The sequence below is a fragment of the Muntiacus reevesi genome, chromosome 20 (genome assembly GCF_963930625.1).
Source record: "Muntiacus reevesi chromosome 20, mMunRee1.1, whole genome shotgun sequence".
NCBI lineage: Eukaryota > Metazoa > Chordata > Mammalia > Artiodactyla > Cervidae > Muntiacus > Muntiacus reevesi.
In genome coordinates this window covers 22,197,129-22,223,427 of record NC_089268.1, presented here as the reverse complement: position 1 = coordinate 22,223,427, position 26,299 = coordinate 22,197,129, and the positions used below count along the sequence as shown (strand labels likewise).

The 26,299-nt window shown below is 36.5% G+C and overlaps 1 protein-coding gene across 1 annotated transcript in view; it reads right to left on the bottom strand.

The window, feature by feature from the left end:
- Positions 1-26,299, bottom strand: part of CD2AP (CD2 associated protein) — an 84,516-nt gene that overhangs the window by 49,801 nt on the left and 8,416 nt on the right. Inside the window, exon 2 of the mRNA XM_065912128.1 lies at positions 4,848-5,008. Coding sequence (XP_065768200.1) covers positions 4,848-5,008 — 161 coding nt within the window. The remainder of the gene's footprint in view (positions 1-4,847; positions 5,009-26,299) is intronic.

Here is a 26,299-nt window from a genome sequence, read left to right as displayed (position 1 = left end):
TTAAGTTCACAGATCCCTGTCCTACGGTTTTTGTAAAATATTTTCTAAATCACATGTAAAGATGAACTAACATTGCAAAGAGACACTGAAAACAGTATGTTAGCCACACAAAAAAAACTCATAGTATCTATAATGTTTCATAATAGGCTGCAAAAACGATGTGATCTTTCCATCCATCTTCCAGCCCAATTTAAATGCTGCTCTTCAGTACAGTCATTCAGAACAATAACAGGAACGTGAGTTTTCTGCAGGAAGCTTCATTCTACCGTCGACACCACAGTTCTGTGTTTACAAAGGACCATGCCAGTGTCCAACTAGAAAGCTTACTTTCCAGTAGACAAAAAATTTACAATTTTTCCTTGAATCTTCTAATACGCATCTGAAATGATAAAGTCAACTACCTTACTAAACTGGGGACTATCCACTGTTGTTCATCATCTGTGGTAAATTTTATGATAAAAATTCTGCTTTTAGCCTCTTCAATAAATGGTGCTGGGAAAACTGGACAACTACATGTAACGAATGAAATTAGAACACTTCCTAACACCATACACAAAGATAAACAAAATGGATTAAAGACCTAAATCTAAGACCAGAAACTATAAAACTCTTAGAGGAAGACATAGGCAGAACAGTCGATGACATAAATCAAAGCAAGATCCTCTATGACCCACCTCCTAGAGTAACAGAAATAAAAACAAAAGTAAACATGTGGGACCTGATTAAACTTAAAACCTTCTGCACAGCAAAGAAACTATAAGCAAGGTGAAAAGACAGCCCTCAGAATGGGAGAGAATAATACCAAATGAAACAACTGACAAAGGACTAATTTCCAAAATACACAAGCAACTCATACAACTCAACCAGAGAAACAAACCACCCAACCAGAACATGGGAAGAAGACCTAAACAGACATTTCTCCAAAGAAGACATACAGATGGCTAACAAACACTTGAAAAGATGCTCTTTTTTGCTCATTATTAGAGAAACACAAATCAAAACTACAATGAGATATCACTTCACACCAGCCAGAATGGCCATCATCAAAAAGTCTACAAACAATAAATGCCGGAGAGGGTATGGAGAAAAGGGAACGCTCTTGCACTGTTAGTGGAAATGTAAACTGATACAGTCACTATGGAGGACGGTATAGAGATTCTTCAAAAAACTAGGAGTAAAACCACCATAAGACCCAGCAATTCCACTCCTAGGCATATGCCCTGAGGAAACCAAAACTGAAAAAGACACATGTATCCCACTGTTCACTGCAGCACTATTTACAATAGCTTGAACAAGGAAGCAACCTAGATGTCCATCGACAGATGAATGGATAAAGAAGTTTGGTACATATACACAATGGAATATTACTCAGCCGCAAAAAGGAACACATTTGAGTCAGTTCTAATGATGTGGATGAACCTAGAACCTATTATACAGAGTGAAGTGAGCCAGAAAGAGAAAGATAAATATTGTATTCTAACGCCTATATACAGAATCTAGAGAAATGGTTCTGAAGAATTTATTTACAGGGCAGCAATGGAGAAACAGACATAGAGAAAAGACTTATGGACATGGGGAGAGGGGAGGAGAGGGTGAGATGTATGGAAAGAGAAACATGGAAACTGACATTATCGTATGTAAAATAGATAGCCAAAGGGAATTTGCTGTATGGCTCGGGAAACAGGGGCTCTGTATCAGCCCAGAGGGGTGGGGCGGGGAGGGAGATGGGAGGGAGGTTTGAACAAGAAGGGCTATATGTATACCTATGGCTGATTCATGCTGAGGTTTGACAGAAAACAACAAAATTCTGTAAAGCAATTATCCTTTAATAAAAATAAATAAATAAAAGGCTAAAAGAAAATTTCTGCTTTGTAATGATTTTATGCTTATAGTAGAGTTGCCAAGGTACTGCCCAGAGTTCCCACATATCTTCCACTCAGTCCCCTCTAATATTGATACCTGGCATAACCATGTTACACTTGTCAAAACTAAGTAATTAACACTAGTACATTACTATTAACAGAACCACTGACTTTATATCTGTTTCATAGTTTTTCCACTAACATCCTTTTTCTATTCCAGAATCCAATCCAGGACATCACAAAGCATTCACCACTATGTCTCCTTAGTCTCTGCTCAACATCAGTTTCTTAGGCCTTCCTTGTTTTTGTTTTTTTTTTTTTCTTTTTTCTTTTCCTTGTTTTTTTTCATGACCTTGAAATTTTTGAAAAGTACTGATCAGATATTTGTAAAATGTTCCTTAATTTGGGCCAGTCTGATGTTTTTTTTCTCACAAATGGACTGCAATGATAGGTCTGGGGGAAGAATAAATACCAGAGGCTCAGCAGACACATGATATCAACATAATTTATTACTGACGATGTTAGCCTTGATCACTTGGTAAAGGCAGCATTTGCTGAGTTTCTCTACTGTCAAGTTGCTATTTTTCTCTTTCATCTATTCTTTAGTCCAACCCACACTTAAAGGATACTTGGGGGTAGGGACAGTATCTACAAATATTACTTGGAATAATTCTGTAAGATTTATCCTTTCTATTCCATTATTTACGTAACAATCTATTTATATCAGCATTTATTTATTTAGACTCATGAATATCTATCTGCTCTTCAAATACTAGGTTATTTTGCTGCTCAGCCAATTTTCCACTTGGCATCTATGTGGCCTTGACACGGGCCATCCTTTTGTTTTTTCCAAGTTCTCACTCCCAGCACTACCGGCTGCTCCAGGCTCGTCCTGTGAAGACCGTGCTGCAGCCACAGCATCAGCCACTCCTCCGAGGAGCCTCCTTCCACTGGAAAATGATGTTCTGAGACCAAGAAGTGAGCACTGGGTGTTCTCACTGGGACTGGTGCGTCACTGCTTCCAGGCCCGCAGTGGAAGAAGTGAGGAACATAGACATGCATGTGTACTGACCGGAGTATAGACACACACATATAAAATTACTTCTGTATGTATCTGTATATATTTTAAATTAAACATGAGTTCATGTTGATGTCTCCCAACTCTAGTCCACCCTGCGGTTCATTTTAATCCCAGATTAAGCTTCCCTCCACCTCCGAGCAAACACAAACAGCACCCTCTACCAGCAGGCAGCTCATTAAACTCAAGTTCTACCATGAGCTGTGCTGTTAAGAGGGCAGGAAAATATATTTTAAGAGGGGAGTCCCATGACAGGTCATCTCCATTACCAGGACCACAGGTCAGCACCGGGACTGCCTGTCAGCACACAATTAAAAAGAGAACCATATTAATACTTCTTACCAAGTTCTTTTTGTTTTTAACCACTGTTCTATTACTTCAATATATTTTTCCTGAAAAGCCAGTTTCCACCCTTACCTCCCAAAAAAGAGAGAGAGAATGTTGCAGCTTAGTACATACAGACTACAGACTAAAGACAGGCCATTTTAAAAGGAAAAAAACAAAGACATTATGTGACTTTCCTTATATCATTCTACCAACAAAGGCAAGCTTAATTTGACTGTGTTTAAATGCAGTTATTCTACTTCAATTTTGACAGCATCTGCTTTACACTCCACTTTAGATTAGAAAAAAGTCAATTTGTAAAGTAAAAAATAAACAAAAGAGCTCAATTCCTACTACAGCTTTTCTCAGGTCTTTCAAGGGGTAAAATACAGTTAGTTCACCTTCTCGAAAACCAATTAACAAAGTATGTGTTCATACTAAGTAAAACCACAGCTGAGCAAATATTTACTAAGAATTTACACTGCACAGACATTCTAACAACTACTCTGCAAGTTGGACAAACCAAATGGGAGATAGACTCGAGCCTTCCCAGAAGAGCTCACAGCCACAAATTCCTAAGAAGAGGGATGTGCCTGAATGCAAGAAAACTAATCGAGGAAATAAAGACAACTATAGTAGTATGGTGTTAGTTGCTCAGTCGTGTCTGACTCTTTGCAACCCCACGATCTATCCACGGAATTCTCCAGGCAAGAATACTGGCGTGGGTTGCCATTCCCTTCTCCAGGGGATCTTCCCAACCCAGGAATTGAACCAAAGTCTCCTGCATTGCAGGCAGCTTCTTTACTGTCTGAGATACCAGGGAAGCTCTGGGTTAAGACTATTATAAATGGCATGTAAATATACAGATATCTTTTACTTTTTTTTTTCCCTCCTCTAAACTTCTGAGAACTTTTTTAGTTTGTAATGTATTTAAAAATCTTGATTGTTTTCTGGCAGAAGTGACAAGAATATTATTTAAAAAGGAATGTTTGGTGGTAGTTGAAGAGTATCTGTTACTATGAAATATAACTGCTGCAATGCTGAAACTTAAAAATAAGAATACAAGATTCTCAAAGGGGCTAGAAAAGCAACAAAACCCAGTAAGTGTTTTTACTCATACTTGAGTAAAGAGACAACTATCTCAGATTTCAGTTCAGATTCTGTTTTACTAGCGATCCAACCTTGGGTAAACACCATTTAACCTCTCAACCTACATGTCATTGATTTACAATGGGGCTATCGTCAGACCTACTTCCTCCACAAGACTTTTAGGCTTAAATGGAAATGTAGATAGCAAAACTCTTTGCAAATTACAAAGCGCTACCTAAATTACAGGTAGACAGGTACACGTGTACACACACACACACACACACACACACACACACACACACATGAGTTTTATAATCCCCCAGGACACCAGGCAACAATAACATTCATTACAGTGATACCTGAGTCTCCAGTTTTTTAAATTCTTCAGACTAAAAGTTTATCTAAAATATTTTAGTGTTAAAAATATGCGTATGCACCTCTTCAAGATTAAATCCTATGAAGCAACAGCTAGGAATGTAACCGAGAGTGCTTACCTTAACAAAATTGTCAGGGAACATTCCTCTCCTCCCATTTAGTTCTCCTTCCAGCCATCCTTCCTCCTGTAGTTTTCTCACGTTCCTGATGATTTCCCCAACTCGAATAGTTAACTCATCATCATGTATAGCATCATAGTCATACTCCACAATATAGTCAACTAAGGAAAAAAAAAGGGAACAAACATCTAAAAAACTTAACTCATGAAATACTAATCATATTAATAAACTTAAAACCAAGTAACCTATTTAGCAATAATATAACAAAGATACCATCAAAGCTTACCTCAGTTTTTAATATTTGGTTACATCAGCAAATTTCAGCAAACTTCGTTTTTGCAAGTATAATGCACAGTACCAGTGTTAAGGAGAAACCTCAACACAACATACAATTTGACCTCATCGGTTATTCTGCCAGTCAGCTATACATCCTTTGTGACAAACTCTAAGGTGGTTCCCACGATACCCATCTCTTGATATTCATGTCTTTGTGTAATTCTCTCTCCTTCAGTGTGAACGTGACCTATGACTGACTTCTAATCAACAGAATATGACAAAGATGACGGATTGTACGTGATGACATAAGGCTGTAATATCCCCTTACTAGGAAACTCTGTCACTTCCTGGCTTTGAAGATGCAAGTTGTTTTGTTGAGCTGGCCCATGGAGAGGGCCACAGGCAAGTAACTGAGGAAGTCTCATCTCTGGATGAGAGCCCACAAACAACCGAGGCCCTCAGTCCAGCAGCCCACAGAGAACTGAGTGATGCCGACAGCCTCGGGAGCCTGGAAGCAGATCCTTCCCCAGCTGAGAAGTCAGCCATCATCAATACACTGATTGCTGCCCTGCAGAGGATGCAGCCATGCCTGGACCGAAGAGACCACAAAACCCTGAGAGAATAAATGTGATTATTTTTATCTGCTAAGTTTGTGGCAATATTTATAGAATCGTAGAAAAGGAATACACCCTGAAATGAAGGCTGTTAAGGATTCTAAGGTTATAGGCCAGCATATAAGCACACTATTAACATTTTAACTAGTCATACCTCCATTCATCTTCTCTTCCTCCCACAAGAATGATTAAGGAAAAAGAACACATATACACAACTACACCAAAAAAGGAAAAAGAAAAAGGAGAGGAGTATGGCAGACCCTGCTGGCTACCAAACAAACAGCCATCTCCACACCGACTCCTCCTCCTTCTTCCTTTCTCACTGAATCCTGATTTTGTTCAGGTATTTTGGGACCTAAGTGAAGCTCCTCTCAAGACTCAGAGGGTTAAACTATTCTAGACTAGTACTTTTCAAATCAGGTCATCCTGTTGACCTTGGGAATCTTTCTTAAGCGCAGACTGAGCAGGTCCCAGGACACCTAACACTTCTGGTCAAGGAGACAAAGGTCTAAAGAGAACTGATTTATAGTGGGGGCTTCCCAGGTGGTTCAGTGCTAAGGGATCCACCTGCAAATGCAGGATATGCAGGAGACACAGGGGATGCAGGTTCAGTCCCTGGGTCAGAAGATTCCCTGGAGAAGGAGGAAACAGCAACTCACTCCAGTATTCTTCCCTGGGAAATCCCCATGACAGAGGAGCCTGGTGGGCTAAAGTCCATGGGGCTGCAAAGTGTTGGACATGACTGAGCATGCACACAGATCACACACAGATCTATGGTAATCTCATTCATATTCTCTCTCTCTCTCACAAACACACACACACACACAGAGACTGGTTTTCAAATACAGGTGTGATGGATCGACTCAGACCAATACAATGTAAGTAGGGGTTCTTGAAAGGTTTTATTTGACCTTATAAACAAAACACAAGGAAAGAGTATCCTCCTACAGACTTTGGATATTCTTCATTGAGAATGTAATGGCCAAAACTGCTACAACTAGATGAGACAAGAAAAACAGCAGATATGCTTAGAATACAAGAAAATAAAGATGAAAGTGGCCTGGATCTTTACTAGATTGATCCAACTGCTAAGCGAACCAGCCCTGTAACTTTTAGATTTCTTGTTATGGAAGCTGTTTTTTCCTTAACTTTTAAGTAAATTCTAGATGAGATTTGTATTTGCAGCTGAAAACATACCAATCTGAGAAGGGAATTAGCAAGAAACTTAAAATTCCTGAAAATGAATCCATAACTGATAAAGCCAGAGCTCAGAAAACTTAAGGAAACTATAACTTAGACATCAAACTGCTCTGCAGAAACCCAGAAAGGCCAGAAATTAAGAGAAGGAGCACTCATGGGAAATACAGAACCGAAAATGGGGAAATTAACATCTCGTGGAAGAGCTGAGACCCATTATTAACCACAACAGTTCTGACAGAACAATGCTACATTGGCAGGTATTTTTCTTCAAAGGTAAAATACTTAAGGGTTAATCTCAGACACACACACACACACACACACACACACACACACACCACACACACACACACAGTAGTCTGGAGGAACTAATAAGCTACTATGGATGAGTGATGGTTTCCTAGAAAAACAACTTCTGATATCCAGAATTTAGAGGTCTCCAGAGCAATGGGCGGTTTCCAACCTACTAACCCTAAAATAAACTAAAAAAAAAAAATCATACCCATATAAAGAGTTCCCAATTGGCTTTTTGCTTATCATTTATTCATAAATATGAATAGTAGACAACAGTTAACTATGAAAGATGATGATAGACTGAAAAACTACTCCTGGATGAAGCACACCTCTCCCCTTCCAGAATAATTCAGGATTAAAGTCATTAGGTACAGAAAAGCATAGTAGGGGAAGGGAGACCAAGGAGTCCGAGATGGTGTGACACAGGGACCAAAACGATTAGAGAGAAGGTATCCAAAGCTAGGGTAGGGGTGGCAGTGATGCTATCAGAGCCAAAGCAGGGTGAAAAGGGTGTCCATCTATGGCGGTTCTCCGAGTGCAGCCTATCACAACTCAAAGGTAGGGTGAGGAAGGCATCCATGCAGAGGCGACATGATATGGTATGCCAGTACCCAATCACAGTGGTGAGGGCATCCAAGCTGATGAGCAGCTTGGTGAGGAATATCAGAAGCCACGCTGTATTGGGGGTAGGGCCAGATCACCATGCAGAGGAAAGGTAACCTAGAGGGAGGGTGGAGGTCACCTAGAACAAGGTCTAACAGCCCATGCAGGAGAAGAGGGTATCCATATAAGGGTGGGGAATTACTAGTTACATCTAGGAGAATTGATCAAATAAGAAAATAAGTTAAGGACAATGGAAGCCAAGTTTCTCTATGAAAGGAAGGGCGTTACAGACATAATGGGAAAAGACTTCACTTAATCCTATGATATTAAATGGGAATGAAAGTATCACCATGAACTCATGGTTTTCAATACACAGACATTCACATATACATAAAACACAAATGTACCACACACATACAAGCTCTATCCACTGAAAGGGCCTGAAACCACCACCTCTCAATGAGCAAACCTAATGCTGAGATCTTATAAAAACCACTTTCTACTGAAAGGAACCAGGAATCCTTGGGAAGATATGCAATTCCAGGGCTTAGGCAGGAAAAGTACAAGATAAACCTGGAACTGGTGTTGTGCTAGAAAGCAAGGAAGTTCTCAAAGAAATATAAGCTGATGTCCGAGGACACAGAGAAGTAATATTGGAACAGATCCTACTGGCCAAGTCAAGACAATCTGAGCATCAAAATCAATGATGAAAAAACTAAACTAAAATAAATGATAGTGTAACAATATGCCCCACTGAATAAAGCAAAAAAAACCATGAGTCCACACATATATAAATAAATGTTAATTTCTTACATTTTATAATTGAACTGTGATTAAGTAGAAGGTCCTGATCTGTAGAAAACACTAAAATTTTCAGGAGAAAAGCATCAGTCAGGAAAAAATTCTTTGTACTGTACTTTAAACATTTCTACAACTAAATGTCTAAAAATTTTAAAAGATTAAACATGTACAAATTTTTACCCTCAAGAGATGTAATAAAGTTCCTAAAATCAGAACAGAATGTCATGAAAAAAGAAACATGAAAATAAAAAGCATTTGGAAATGTATCTTCCAACAAGTTTTATTAATTTTTTTTTTGCAAAGGCAGAGACAAACAAACCCAAGAAAATTTTATCAAAACAGGTAAAGAGACATAAAGAAAATATAAAAGAACAGACAAGACACAGATGATCAATTCAACATCCAAATAACGGTTCTAGGGGAAAAAAGAGAAAAGACAATGAAATAATAGAAGAAAATATTCCAAAGCTATAGGAAACAAATCTTCAAGTAGAAAGAGGTCTATGAGAGTCCAGTACAATAAAAAAATTAAAAAGTGACTACTTGAGGGTGGCGGGGGTGAACTCAGAGATTGGAACTGACATACATACACTACTGATACTATATACAAACAGACAGCTAATGAAAACCTACTGTACAGCTCGGGAGACCCTACCCAACGCTCTGCTGTGTTGCGTTCAGTTGTTCAGTCGTGTCTGACTCTTTGCAAACCCATGGGCTGTAGCCCGCCAGGTTCCTCTGTCCATGGAATACTGGAGTGGGTTGCCATGCCCTCCTTCAGGGGATCTTCCTCACCCAGGGATCAATCCAATGCTCTATGGTAACATAAGTAAGAAGGAAATCCAAAAAAGAGAGGCTATGTATGCATACACACAGCTGATTCACTTTGTTGTATGGTAGAAACCAACACAACATTGTGAATAACTATATTACAATTAAAAATTTATGCAAAAAACATATCCTAGAAATTTCTCTGAGAAGAAATAAAAAGTTCATATACAAAAGAATGAAAATCATATTTATCAGGAGACTTCTCACTGGCAACACCAGATTCCAAAAGAAGAAAATAAAAAGGCAAAACCACTTAAGTACTGAAGAAAAATGTATCCCATACTCAATATATAACATTTTCAGACAGACAAGGACAAAGAAAATTAATTCCTACATATGCAATTTGGCCACCTGATGCAAAGAGCCGCCAACTCAATGGAAAAGACCAATGTTGGGAAAGACTGAAGGCAAAAGGAGAACAGGGCAGCGGAGGATGAGATGGTTAGATAGCATCACTGACTCAATGGACATGAATTTGAGCAAACTCCAGGAGACAGTGGAGGACAGAGGAGACTGGCAGGCTCTAGGCCACAGGGTCGAAAAGAGTCAGACACGACTCAGCAACTGAACAACAACAATACATAGGCAATTACATGACATTATCCAACAAAATAAAAACCAAAAGAGAGGATACAAAATTCAAGAAATAGTGAAGCCAGTCTTAGAGTAAGAAAAGTTCAAAGACAGTAATTGTGCAACAGATCTAAGGAACAGTCTAGATTAAGCAGGAGACAGAAAGTTCTAGGAAGTATTTGGGGGCAAAAAAGAAGTGAGTCAGACTGTGAAACTGTATACTATCCTTAAGAATCTGGAATTCAAAGAGACAATAAAACTATAAGGAGAAGAAAAACTAAAGAGACTAGAAACTTCTGAAACAGTGTTGAAAATATAATCATCATATACATTACTTGACTGAAAAATAAAAAGTATTTACATGGTCATAATAACAGAGACTAGTTATTAATTTTAACATTGAACACCAACCTATAACAAAACAAAAAGACTATATTACGGTTACAAATATAACAAAATGTAAATATTTACAAGCCTTCACATTATAGGAAAAAGTAAATATTGCGGAGGTTGATAAAGAGAAGGGTACATCTTCATCACACAAACTGCTAAGTCCAGAAATAATGAGTTAGTTGCTGAAAAAGAAATAAAGGTATAACTGTAAAACTCAGAATTCAGAAAGATATCCAAGAGAGAAATAAAACTGTATCGGGATAAACAGAGAAGAGACGTGAGATTACAAGTAAGCTAAATCTTTACCTATCATATCGGAACCTTAAAAAATGCAAGTATCCAATCAGAAACAGCTACATAAACTTGTTGCTTAGAAATACAAAAGCCAAAAACTCAAAACTGAAAGATTAGATAGTTCTAAGTTGTTTCCCTCTGGAGAAAGAGAACAGAAGAAGAGAACAGCAAGGCAAGGAAATACTGTTTTTTTCATTATTGTACAGTCGCTAAGTCATATCCAACTCTTGGTGACCCCGTAAACTGTAGCATGCCAGACTCCTCTGTTTTTATAGCATGTGCAGGTATTACTTGTATAAAATTTTTTTAAGAGCACTAAGTATTAAAAGTGGCTTGTCCAATATTATTGTAAAGATGTTTATAACTCATGACTCTATGTTTCATAATTTAGAAGTTTACTGAGTCAAAGATAATTTACTTCTCCTAAAGAAAACACCACACGGTAAATAAGGTTAAATTCTTGCCCTTTTATTTTAACGTCTGGCCACACCACGCAGCAGCATGTGGGATCTCAGTTCCCCAACTAGGGGCTGAACCCATGGGTTCATTGGGAGCACAGAGTCTTAACCACTGGACTGCCAGGAAGTCCCTCTTGCCCTTTTAAACATTTTTAATTAGGCTTGTATATCATTCTAGATAATAAAGGTTATAAAACAAAGGTACTGTAACAACTTATTTTTGTAAAAAGAGAAGAAACAAACATGCACAGAAAAATAAAAAGAGTTACTTTCCAAAATGTTAACAGATGCCTGAAAGGATCTAAGATGCCGTTTGTTATCTCTTTTTAATATAATATTTCACCTTTAGTAAAGAATTAAAAGAGTGGGGCAATAGATTGGGATTTGGGGCTTGACACATACTCACTGCTTTACTTAAAACAGATAATCAATGAGCACCTACTGTATAACAGCAGAAAAGTCTGCTTGGTATTCTGTAACAACTAAATGGGAAAAGAATCTGAAAAAGAATAGATACATGTAGATGTATAACTGAATCATTTTGCTGTTCATCTGAAACTAAAACAACATTGTTAATCAACTATATTCCAATTAAAAAAAAATTAATCTCACCCAAAAGAGAGGATAGGACTTGGCCTCATCCTGACCTCTAGGAAGAGACTTTTATTAATTGAGGGATTCTGAAGTTCCTCAGGCACCTTTGTTACCTGAAGACTTTACCAAACAATGTCATTATGTTGGGGCTTCAAACCCTGTTGCAGCTGTTCTACCTCTGGAAGGGCTAGACATTAAAAAGGTCAGTTACCTGGGCAGTCAACTATATCTTTTCAATAAAACTCTGGACACTAAGACTCAAGTGAGTTTCCCCAGTTGGCAACATTCTCCATGTTGTCATACATCCTCACCAGGACTTAATGGTTTCCATGACATTAGAGAGACTGACATCATATCTGGTGCCTTCCTGAAATCTGCCCCGGGCTTCTGTCCCCTTGGCCAACCTTCATCTGTGTCCTTGTACAATCCGCAAGAGTACCATCTCCAATACCATCCCCATACCACTGGGGATAGAATACCATCCCCAAGAGTTTAACAGCTTTCAGTGAGTTCTGCAAGCCCTTCCAACCAACTGTCAAATGTGAGGGCAGTTGTGGGAATCCCCGAAGTCTGCAGCTGTCATAAGAGAGCATTCTTAGAAACAGTAACCCATACTTCAGGAATTTTCTACAATAAACATAGACTAGTTGGGTAAAAACAAGTTACTAGAAACTGATGCTCACTAGACAGTGTGTAACAAAGATACTTGCAGAAAAGCTGAAACAGTTTAAATAAAATCTCATTTAATTCACAAGTCCCCTATACCAAGAATCAGCATCCTCCATATTGTGGAAACTCAAAAAATTCATTATTTTAAATTTCAAATTAAACAAAACTCTTTCACCACTTAAAACAATTCTATTTGACTGACTAATTTTATTTCTTCACTTTAAATGGTTGCTTAAAGTGAAGAAATACATGTTGACTAAAAACATTTGGAAGGAAAAAAATAAAAGGAAGAGAACACGCACATCCTGAAAAACACTCTAGGATTATAAAAGGTATACAGACCCTGTCTATCACGGATGGCTCTTCCCCTTGACCTACTCTCCTACAAAACCAATCATTTAAGATGACACTTTCTGGTTGTGGATTATTCACTGTTCCTTTCAAGTGTGACTGCCACTGAAAGAGAATGCAAAACTTAAATTACTTTGGCTATGTAACAGTTTCTTTTTAAAGTGTGAAAAAAGCTATCCAATTTAAGCAGATTTGACATTTTAGGATTTATCTGATCAGTAGAGTAATAAAGATTTTAAAACACAGCAACAAAAGACTCAAAATAAAAGAACACTAGATAATCTGCACTAAATCTCACAGGATGGAATATAAAAACTCTGGATGAAATATAAAAATCACCCTCTTAGGAAGATTAAACTACTAAAAATGTAGCAATTTTATCAGATGAAATTGAAGTGAGCACTAGAAATATACAGTTTGAGATAGGACCCTAAATAAATGCACCCAAGCACTGTACCCCAGTTCAACATTATGTTGATGACTCAGGAAACCTCACACCATTCAAATGGTTTAAAACAAAAGAGAAGAAACCAAAATCGTCTCTGGGAGATGCCCTATTATGTCAAGAAATACTTTTTTAATTTACAACATCCAGAGACAAGGAAATACAAGCTGGCATGTAAAGTGAAAAAAAAAAAAAAAAAGACTAAAATAAGTACCTAGGGAAACAAGAAATAATAGAAACATTTCAATGAATTCCAAACACCAAAGTCATCACATACAGACTTTAAAACTATGGCATTTACCATGTTCAGAGATAAAAATTACAGCTTGAAAACCTGACACAAAGCTGAATAGCACAGATGGTGAGAAAATAAACTTGGACCACAAAAGTACTCTAGAATTGAAAAAGACAATAACCAAAAGTAGGAACTCAATGGATAAGTTTTAAAGTATATTAGACAAGGCTGCAGAAAACTAGCTAAAAGGCACACAGGTAAATAGAAACTAACCAAAATTAAGCCAACAAGGACAAAATATAGAAAATAGAGATGAGAATGTAACAGAAACAGAAGATATAGTAAACCAATCTAACATATTTAACTGGCATCCCAGAGGAAGAAAATAAAAACTATCTGAAAAGTTAATAGCCATGAACTCACCAAACTGATAAAAGAGATCAAACCATAGAGTCAAGAAGTCTAAGCAATTCCAAATGGAATAAACAAAAAGAAACCGGCAACTCAACAAAGTAAATCTACCAAATAGCACAGAGGAAAAAGAAAAAAAATCTCAGAAAAGACAAATTGTTAAAAGGTTACCAAGGAAGCAACACTTAAAATGGGCTTCTCAAGAGCAACAATAGAAGCCAGAAAGCAGCAGTTTCATATTTCCAAAATGCAGAAAGAAAATAAAAGTGTGAACCAGAGGGAAAAAAATCCTTCAAAACACAAGAACAGACAAGCAAAAACGGAGTTTGCCACCCTGAAAGAAACCTTGAAGGTGTTCTCTGAGCACATCAGGAAAAGAGGAACACAGCCAACATCCAGAGATTCACTAAGTAAAGGAAAAGATTGGTAAACACATAGGCAGACAAACACCGAGTAAAATAAAAAACTGATTCAAAATGGACTGAAGACTTAAAACCTGAAACCATCAAACTCCTCACAGAAAATATAGGCTGTAAGCTCCTTGTCATCAGTCCTGGGGATGATTTTCTGGACATGACATCAAAAAGCAAAGGCAGCAAAAGGAGAACTAAACAAGTGGAACTACATCAAACTAAAAGCTTCTGCACAGAAAGGAACTCATCGATAAAGTGAAAAGACAACCTACAGAACGGGAGAAAATATTTGCAAGTTATGTGTATTAAAAGGGATTAATAAGAACTCATACAGCTTAAAAGCAAAAACACAAAAAGAAAAATCAAACAAAAAAAAAAATCTGATTTAAAAATGAACACAGAATCAGAACAAACATTCTTCCAAAGAAGCCATATATATAGTCAACAGATACCAGAGAAGGTACTCAACATCACTACTCATCAGAGGAATGAAAATAAAAACTTTCTGGGGATGTAATGCACAGCATAGTGACTTTATACTGCATATTTCAAAGTTGCTAAGAGGGTAAACCTTTTACAAGTTCTCATCACAAGAGAAAAAAATTTGTAACTATGTACGGTGACAGATCTTAGCTAGAACTTTTACAAGTTCTCATCACAAGAGAAAAAAATTTGTAACTATGTACGGTGACAGATCTTAGCTAGACTTACTTAGCTAGATCATTTTTCAAAACATATAAATATCAAATCATTATGTTGTACACCTAAAATACACTGTTATATGACAGTTATATCCCAACAAAAAGCCTAAATAAGCAGAAAAAGGAGGAAGGAGACTGATTAGGAAATTTAAAATATAGGAAGATTAAAATAATAACAGCTGTATAAATCAGGAGTTAAAGGAGCTTAAGACTCTTGCATGATATAAAAGGAGAGTAAAGGCAATAATTAACATTAGATATTTAAAAGATAAACATGCATGTGATAATCACTAAAATAATACAGTATAAAAATACCAGATCTCCACTCCCTCCCCCAAAAAAAGAAACAACTTGGCTCGCGATTTCAGTTCCAACTCGAAAGCAGCTCAAAACTGTCACACTCACCCTTATAACAAGAAAAAATTTAAACAAGCTGAACAATCAATGACTTTCCTTGGACCCATCAGAGAAGTGAGGACACGGGGCAAACCACCATCTCAAGATACAGAGACACGGGCATATCCAGAGTCACAGTTAAGATTACAAGATCATCCCAAGTAGAAACCACTGGAGTCATCATTGGTATGAACACTGTATCAGGTTCCCAGGGCTATCATAAAAGTGATCACAAACTAGATGACTTCAAACAATAAAGCTTTTAAAATTCTTTCAGGCTTACAGCTTTGATGGCCAGAATACAAAATCAAGGTATCATCAGGGTTGGATCTTTCCGAAGACTGATGAAGAACTGCTCCAAGCTTCTCTCTTGGCTTTTAGGGGCTGCCAGCAATCTCTGGCATTTCAATCTCCGTTTCCATGGCCCTTCCCTTCTGTGTCTCTGTCTCAAATCTCCTTCTCCTTACTCTTAACAAGGATACCAGTCACTGGATTTATGGCCAACCCTAAATCTAGGACATCATCTTAAGATTCATAGTTACATTTACAAAAATTATACTTCCAAATAGACATAACATTTCGGGGCCAAAAAGTCAATCTACTACAAAAATTTAAAACACAAACTTCAATGAATTTCTGGAGGCCGAGTGTGGATCAGCCTAGGAGCAGAAAACTCCTGGGGACCACAGTATCAACAGGCCCCCATCTTTTGTGGGTTTTACTTCCAGGAACCCCATCAGTGAAGAGTCTATAAAGATCTCCTTGTGGTTCTGGCAAGGAAGAAAGGAAAAGCAGTCACTGTGAAATAACCACTAACGTTAGCAAACAAAGACCTGCTCTCCAGGAAAAAGACTTCACCAGGTCCTGATTCCACCACTGGACACGGCTGTAAGGGCATTTCTCTGATTCCAGTCCCCTCTTACCTTTCGGTCTCACATGCAGAAGCGGGGAGAAAAGCAAGACATCACAGACCCGGGACAAAGACCCATTCAAAGTTTAAGGTTTGATTTTAAGGTTATAGGATGCTTCCTCTCCCAGCACCTTACAACTACACTGATGGGGCTCCATTATAACAAGAGTTAATCACCACTGAAAGAGTTTACATGATGCAGATTCAGATTCTACCTGAGAAGGAGTGTTAGGGAAATCCAAGAGGGAGACACAAACAAGGACACTAAAGGAGTCTGATGCCTCTTCCACCTACAGGTAGAAGGAATGTTAAAGAGCACACTCCTTGACAGATTACTATAAGACCTCACACAAAAGACCTATTAATCTCAGTTCCTTTTATCTAATACAGCATGTCCAACTTTCAACAAAAAATTACACATCACTCACTTAGAAGGCAAAAAATACACAAAGACAAAGACAGAGTCAAAGCCAGACTCAAGTATAACAAGTTTTTTGAAATCAGATAATTTTAAATAAGTTAAGGGTGATAATGGGGGAAAAAAAAGGGTAAGCAAAGATGAGTAAGGTAAGCAGATAAAGACCCTAAGATAAGCCATCAAAAGGAAACACTAGAAATCAAAAAACACTGTAATAGAAATAAAGGATGCCACTGGTGGGTTCATCTACCAACTAGACACCAACAAGAACAGAGTGTCAAGATGCTTGAAGACAGATCAACAGAAACTTCTTAAACTAAAATATAATATTCTTTTTAAAAACAGAACATCCAAGTTCTGTTTCATCCAACAATTTCAAAAGATATAACATATGCATAACTGGAATATAAGAAAAGGAAGAATGAAGAAACAAGACAAAAGAAATAAATGAAGTAATAATGGTGGAGAAGTTTCCAAAATTAGTAACCTATACCAATACCAAACCATACATCCAGGAAGCTCAAAGGACAAAAAGAAAGAGGAAAAGCCTACACTTAAGTATACCACATTCAAATCAAAGACAGCGAAAACCTTGAAACAAAGCCGTAAGAAAAAAACACCTTAACAACAGAAGAACAAGAAAAAGCATCACAGCAGGCTTCTCTCAGCAACACTCAAGCAAGAAAGGAGTGGAGCAAACTATTTAAAGTGTTGAAAGAAAAAAACTACCAACTTAGAATTCTATATTCAGTGAAATTATCCTTCAAAAGAAAAGGATAAAGACTTTCTCACACAAACAAAAATAACAGACCTGCCATGAAAATGTTAACAGAAGTTCTTCAAATAGAAGGAAATTATACAGGTCAAAAACTTGAATCTACAAAAAACAGTAAAGGCAAAGGAATAATTGAAGTAAACAAAATCTTTTACTTTTCTTATTCTTAATTTATCTAAAAGATTAGTTTAAATTGGTAACAGTAACAAGGTATTGGGTGATTTTTAGCATATAGATAAATGAATGATAGCAATATCATAAAGGACACAGGAGTGGGGAATACTCTGGTACCTGCAATTGACATGAAGTGGGACAGTGTTATTTAAAGGTGAACTTAGATTAGTAGTAAACACATACTGTAAACTCTAGGGCAACTACACTAAAAATTTTTTTAAGTACAAAAGGACATAAATTTGAATAATATAAAATGTTCAACTGAAACCAGAGAAACAGAAAAATAGGGAAAAAACAATGAAATCAAAATTGGTTATTTGAAAAGATCAATAAAATTGATAAATCTCTAAGAAGAATGATTAAAGGAAAAAAAGAGAAGACCTAGATTACCAATATTAAGAATTAAAAGGAGTATCACCAGAGACTTCACATTAATTTTTAAAATAATGAAAGAAAACTATAAACAAGACACACATGAAGGATACCGCAAAGATTTAGTAGTTTGAGAGAGTCTGAATAACTATTTTTAAACTGAATCTGTAGTTAAAAGCCTTCCAAAAAAAGAAATCCCAAGAGCCAGATGGCTTCCCTGGCAAATATTTAAAGAAGAAATCTCCCAATTCTACACCATGAGATACTGCTACACACCTATTAGAATGGCTAACATAAAAAAAAATACCACGAAGACATGACGCAATTGACACTCTAATATACTGTTGGTGCCAATACAAAAAAAAACCACAAGGTATACACACTTGGGAAGAATTTGGAAGTTTCACATAAATAGACACTTACCATATGACTCCAAACTATACCTACTCTGAAGAAGCAAAACTCATGTTGACATAAAAACCTATACACAAATGGTTATAACAGCTCTGTTCTTAACTGCCACACACTAGAAAAATCCCAAATGCCCTTCAATAGACAAATGGACTAAAAAAAACGGATACAGTCATCCAGTGAAATACCACTCATACAAAGTGCCTCTGCTGATGCTGGAAATGCTCCCAAGAAACACAGTAAAGTTGTGACGCCAAAAAAAGTTGAATTATTTGATATGCACCAGACTGAGATCTATAGCTACGACTGACCACCGTTTCAAGATAAACGAATCCAGGGTAAGGGCTATTATTAAATTAAAAAAAAAAAAAAAAGACAGGAAATCTGTGAAGCTGTCACTCACTGCAACTGTCCCCCCAGCTTAGTGAAATCTCTGCACTTTTTACTTATATTGAAAATGCAACTTTTAATTCAGGATTGCTATAAGAAAGGCATACCGACAGACTCTAGTACGATTCAAGAAAAACAGCAAAGTCATTACATGAACACTTAAAGAGGAAGGTGAAGAATGTGAAGCTGGGAGAATTTAATGCCAGCAAAGGATAGTTTGATAATTTCAGAAAGAGGTTTGGCTTTAAAAATGTCAAGATAATTGGAGAAACAGCTTCTGTTGACCAAGAGACATCAGCAGAGTTCTCAGATGCCATTAAGAAAATCACTAAGGAGGAAGGATATCTGTCTGAAAAGGTTTTTACTGCAGACAAAGGTGCCCTATTCTAGGAAGAAAAAAAGTCACAAAGGATATTTATTAGTTAAAAAAAAGAGAGAGAGGGAGGAAGAGAGAGAAGCGAACAGCAGGATTTAAGAGAGGAAGAGACTGGCTGACGCTACTGTTCTGTGCAAATGCAGCTGCGTTTATGGTCCCTCCTCTATAAAGCTACTAATTCCTGAGCCTTGAGGGAAAAGATCAACATCAGCTGCCAATCTTTTGGTTATAAAACAAGAAGGACTGGATGAGAATCCAATCCAGAAAAAGGACTGGTTCCACTGACACATTTCCTAAATCAGGAAGTATTTGGCCAGTGAAGAACTACTTTTTAAAGTTCATCTGTTATTGGACAATGTCCCCTGGCCATTGTTATTGAACAACGACCCCATGAGTTCAATAATGAAGGCATTAGTTACCTATTTGCCCTCACACACAATGTCTCTAATTCAGCCTCTAGATCAGGGGTCAAAGGACCTTTAAGGCTCATCGTACATTAGGCTACCGAATAGGCTGGCAATACTTATAGAAGAGGACCCTGACAGAGAGATCATGAAGGTCTGGAAGGATTACACCACTGAAGATGCCACTGTTGTAATTTTTTAAAAAGCCATGAAAGCCATCAATCCTGAAACAAAAAGTTCCCAGTGGAGAAAACTATGTCCAGATGTTGTACTTGACATAACAGCATTTACCACAGAGCCAGTCAAGGAAACCATGAAAGAGAACAGATACGGCACACACAAAAAGTGGAGGGTGAAGGGTTTCAAGACAGCGATCTTGGAGAAATTCAAGAGCTAACAGACAATATGCAACAGGAATTAATAGGAATGCTTCCAAAGCAGACAATGAAAAAGATGACATAGAAACAGCAGTGCCAGAAAACAAACTGACATGAGATAATCTCACAGAAGGGTGCTGATTATTCAAGACAGCTTTTGACTTCTTTTATGAGGTGGATCCTTCTATGATACAGGCACTGAAATGAAACCAAGATGTGAAAGAAGGATTGGTAACTACAGAAATGGTTTTAGAAAAATGAAAAAGCAAAAAGAGTCAGACAAAAATTTTATCTCCGTAATGTTATACCAAGCAGGCCTGCCTCTCAGTACAATGAATCCCTCATTAAATTACTCTTCATTTTTGTCATCTTGCAGAATAACACTGAGTTGCCTTTCATATATTTTAGTCACTTAAAACCTTTATTTGAAAGTCCAACTTTCAACAATCCATATTTTTTCCAGTAAAATTAACTTAATTCATTAAAAATCAGCTTGTTAGAGCTACTTTTATATACATGTTAAAGTAGCATTCTATTTTTAGTTTTTCTCAGACAATCAAACTATATTTTAAAAAAACACTAGTATCTCATTTATTAGAGCTAAGTGAACCAGATCTTTCTGAAGTCAGTAAACTCCAAAATAAAATCATTCTGGATATTTGGGTATATTTTTTTGCCAATATACGAATAGCCCTTCTAACATCTAATATTGAAAATTATGTATATTTAACTGATGGATTCCACCAAGTGATCTCAAATGGCACTAGCACATTTATGGTTAACCCATCCCACAATCCATTTCCAAAGCATCTCAAAAGACTGAATACCCCAAAGAAGCCTGTCAGGATGAGCAATGAAAAATAAACAGAGCCACAAGAGATTACAGAACACACAAAGAGACCTGCCAACTCAACACTCTAAAAAGAGATGCTGCAGAGTTGGGTCAGACTCAGCAGTCCAGTGGGATGTGAGGACTTACGAAACTAGGCTTGTTCTTCGATATGCTATAAAGTCCCAAGCCTAAAAATCTCAATGAAATGGATAAATTTCTATTTTAAAGAAAAACTAATTACTCAAGAAATTTTTATAAATCAACAGATCAAGAATCCAGGAATAAAATCAGAAAGTGGTCTTAAAAAATGACCTCAGAAAAAGTTACTTAAAATAAAAAAGTTTGTTTTAAAGGTTTTTTCAAAACTTCTATAGAACATAAATAAGTCTACAAACCTTCACTATTTAAAAATAATCAGTATTTGAAATAATTTGAATCTTATTCAGACCAAAGATTGCACCCAGTAATGTACTCTCTCAAACAGACATGGTTCTAAATAAAATATCAACAAAGGGAATTCAAATGCATAATTAGATAATTGGCTATTACAACTAAGCAAGGTCTACCATGGGATAGGTTTAATCTTGGCAAATCTAATTTGTCATATAAATAGATGTAATATGAAAAACCACATGATCCACAGATTCTAAAATAAGCATTCAATAAAAATTAGCCTTTGTGTATCAGTCTTTCTGAACCTGATCCCCCTGGCCTCGGTAAAAAGTCCACAGTGTGAGGTTTTAACCTCAAGCTTTGCCCCAGAAAACATAGGTTTGGGGCTAAAACAGCAATTCGGTGTCTCTCAGGACAACTAGATTTAGAATATATAAATTCAGAACTAATTTATATTAGGGTAATGGTTCTCAACCAAGATAATTCTGCCCCATAGGGGTCACTTTGGAATGTCTGGAGACATTTTTGGTGGTTAAAACTCAGGGAATTCGACTGGCATCTACTGGGTAGAGGCAAGGGATGCTGCTAAGCACCCATCAAAGCACAGGACAGCCTCTCAGCAAGTAGTTTCTGGCCCAAAATGTCAACACAAAACTGCCATAAAACTCTGTATAAGGGTAACACACTACATACAGATTTTCATCTCATACCATACCCCACAGTTCTAATTGAGTAAAAGAACTCCTCACACACACTCAAACACACACACACTCAAACAAAAAGAAGTGGACGGGCAGGAGAGAAGAAAATGGAAGCAAATATCAAAATTAGAGAAAAAGAAGAAATTTCTAAACTAAAGCAAACAAACTGAAAACTGGGAAGACTAATAATTGAAAGTATTTGTAAGAACCAAAAAGACAACTATGAAAACCTAGGATGAAAATGAAGTAAAAGAAAGTGAAGTATCTAAAAATTACACTAAACCATTCTAAGAATTTAATCCTCAAAAAAATTTTTTTATATAACAACTTGGTTGCAAGAAGAAATGGGGGGAGTAGTTCTGGTGGAATATGTTTTAAACACTTAATTTAAAAATATTAATCTTTTTAAAAAAAAAATCTCAAAACCAAGCTTAAAACTTTTAAAAAAATCCCTAATTTTTTTAAAAGACCATGCACAAAAATATTAAAGATAGTAACGATAGAAGTTTTGACTGTTCTGCACTAATAATTCCATATTTTTTTGATAATGAAATACCACCTAATGAAGAAATAACGTTAACAATTCACACAAATTCCAAATAGGTTTGAGTAGTACAAGCATTCACTAGGGAATGTTTACTTTGGTTTGGATAAATACAATACAGATAAATAGCACAATGGCATCATCTAATTGGGTATGTCAAATTAACCTTATTTACATTATAACACCTACATAATTATAGGACCTAACTTTATTTATACTATAGAAACTATTATAACTTTTATTATAGAAAAGTCAAAATATAGAAAGTTACACAAAAATAAACAGAAACATACTTCCCTATAAGCTTTATTGCCAAAGAAGTAGCTGTATGATAAAAAAAAAAAAAAAAAAAAAACACTTTAATGGTTCCACCTCTTATTTCCTATTTATTTTTAGTATTTTTAGTTATTTTCAGGGTTAAAAATTTTTTTTTTTAACCATAAACCAAACATCTTTACCAGAAATTTATTTCCAGGACTATCTTCACCATAAATGGAGAAATGAAAGAACTACTGTTCTACTCTATGTGACGTCATGAACTGCAGCATGACAGGCTTCCCTGTCCTTCACTATCTCCCGGAGTTTGTTCAAACTCACGTCCTTTGAATCAGTGATGCCATCCAACGTCTCATCCTCTGTCATCCCCTTCCCCTGTTGCCCTCAATCTTTCCCAGCAACAGAGTCTTATCCAATGAGTCAGCTCTTCGAATCAGGTGGCCAAAGTACTGGAGCTTCAGCTTCAGCATTAGTCCTTCCAATGAATATTCAGTGTTCATTTCCTTTAGGATTGATTGGTTTGATCTCCTTGCTATCCAACAGACTCTCAAGAGTCCTCTCAGCATCACAATTCAAAAGCATCAATTCCTCAGCACTCAGCCTTCTTTATGGTCCAATTCTCACATCTGTACATGACGACTGGAAAAACCATAGATTTGACTATATGGATATTTGTCAGCAAAGTGATGTCTCTGCTTTTTAATATGCTGTCTAGGTTTGTCTTAGGTTTTCTTCCAAGGAGCAAATGTCTTTTAATTTCATGGCTGCAATCACTGTCCACAGTGATTCTGGAGCCCAAGAAAGTAAAGTCTGTCACTGTTTCCATTGTTTCCCCATCTATTTGCCACGAAGTGATGGGATTGGATGCCATGTTCTTAGCTTTCTGAATGCTAAGTTTTAAGCCAGCTTTTTCACTCTCCTCTTTCACCCTCATCAAGAGGCTTTTAGTTCCTCTTCACTTTCCACCATCAGAGTGGTAACATCTGCATATCGGAAGTTGTTGATATTTCTCCTGGCAACCTTCATTCTACCTTGTGATTCATCTAGTCTGGCATTTTGCGACCTTTTAACTATATGCATAATATTAGAATTTCTATAATTTACTTCCTCAAGCTTGTTAAATAAAGAACTGATAATCAGCATTTCTTAGAGCAGAGATAAGTAAATGCAGCCGTTCTTAAGATACCATACACAAAACTTACCTCTCCTTTCCGTATTTCACATAGAGTGTGAAAACTATGCAAAGTACCATATACTTTTACCACACAGTAAAAGAGAAGAAAAGAAAATGTGGTATAAAGAAGCTTTTACATAGCATTACATTCCTTTCAGTTCAGTTCAGTTCAGTTGCTCAGTCGTGTCTGACTCTTTGCGACCCCACGAATCGCAGCACGCCAGGCCTCCCTGTCCATCACCAACTCCCGGAGTCCACCCAAACCCATGCCCATCAAGTCAGTGATAACATCCAGCCATCTCATCCTCTGTCGTCCCCTTCTCCTCCTGCCCCCAATCCCTCCCAGCATCAGGGTCTTTTTCCAATGAGTTAACTCTTCTCATAAGGTGGCCAAAGTACTGGAGTTTCAGCTTCAGCATTACTAAATCAGATTAATAGGTGACAGACACCCAAAAATCAACCTGAAGCAAAGTTTAAAAACAAAAAAGGATTTCAATCTCACAAAAATTAATTAAGAATTAGCCCAAAACACATTATCATGTGCATGTGATGTCTCCTCCCAAAATAATAAATCCTAAAAACAACAAATCTACAAAATCTACCTAAAAAGCAAGTAAGTTGGAAAATTCAATTAAATATTCCTCAGATTTTTAATCCGCTATTAACTCTGAAAAAACACTAGAAATTAATTTTAACCACATTTGAAGCCAGATTTTTTAAAATACCAATAAATTTTTATCAAGAAATTTTACAGAACTCACCCCCTCAAAAAAAAAATCCTACGAGTCCCCTATTATTGACAGATAAATGAATAAAAGACCAAGGTGTAACATGGTTAAAATGTAAGTCTTTTAAGAGAAAATAGTAACCCAAGTACATGAACAATGTGTAATATTAATCCACAATTTTTAGGTAATAAATATTTAAATTTGTTCATTTTAAAATCACATTGGGGGTTTCCATGAGAATATATACTTGTTATTTAATCACAATAAATTATCAGTTATTAAATATCTAATAAAAAACTAATTGGTAAAGGCCAAAAATGGTTTATTTACATTAACAAATGGAGAAGGAAATGGCAACCCACACCAGTACTCTTGCCTGGAAAATTCCATAGACTGAGGAGCCTGGTAGGCTACAGTCCACGGGGTCGCAAAGAGTTGGACACAACTAAGCAACTTCACTTTCACTTTCTAATAGTTCAATTCCTTACATAACTATTTATAATTGCATAATACTTATAAAATATTTTCATATATACTCTCACTAGATTCATAAAAGCCTTTAAGATCTACGTTCTAAAACTGCATCATCTAGCCAGTAACCACTAGCCACAGGTAATATGAAGCACTTGAATCACGGCTAGTCCAAACTGAGATAAATATGTAATACATACTAGATTCCAAAGACAGAAAAAGAAGTACACAAATTAATGACTTTATATTGAACATATTGAAAAACAACATATCCAAAACATTTTTAATTTCACCTTTCCTGTATTTTTTAACATAGCTACTAGAAAAATTTCAATTATATATGTAATTTATCAATTTAGTATGCCTCAAAGAATGTATATATATCTGCTTCATAATATCCATTTAAGATGATATAATTTTATAGTTCAACAACATTGTTCAAGTTATTTTAAACAAACTTTTCGAAGCAAATTAAGACTTTATACCTAAATATATTTAACAGGATAAATTGGAGAATCATAAAGACATGTCTTCCAACTGCAAAATAAGCAATTTCCCCTTTATTTAGTAGAAATATGTAACCTTATTCTAACATTCATGGAGTAAGCAAGCTGCAGACTCACCTGACAAAATGTTTAACATGCTAGATTACTGATTCTCTCCTAAAGGGACTTAAGAGTCTCAGTGAGTCATACAGGAAAGATAAAAAAGTTCACAGCTGACCCCTGAACAACACAGGGGTTGGGGGTGCCAATCTTCCTCACAGGTGAAAATTCAAATATAATTTATAGTCAGCTCTTTGGACCAGCAGTTCTGCATTCACAAATTCAACAACCGCAGTTCCTGTAGTACTGTGATATTTACTACTGAAAAAAATCTACATATAAGTGGACCTGGGAAGTTCTAACGAACGGTAAACTGTTTTTTAAAAAGAAAGTGAGACCTCATCCACTCCAATTACTCCAAATTAAAACACTATTGAATCACAAACTTGGTGAACACACAGCGAGCTCCCAATTTTCTGCAAGTTACTAAGAGTGTTAAATTTTTTTAATAGTATACAATAAGTTATGAGGTCTCTGGCATACATAAGCTCCAGGCAAGTAAGATTATTTATTACATATAAAAGACAGTAATAACACAGGAATTTTTATTTAGGCTTTAAACTGTGAGGTTC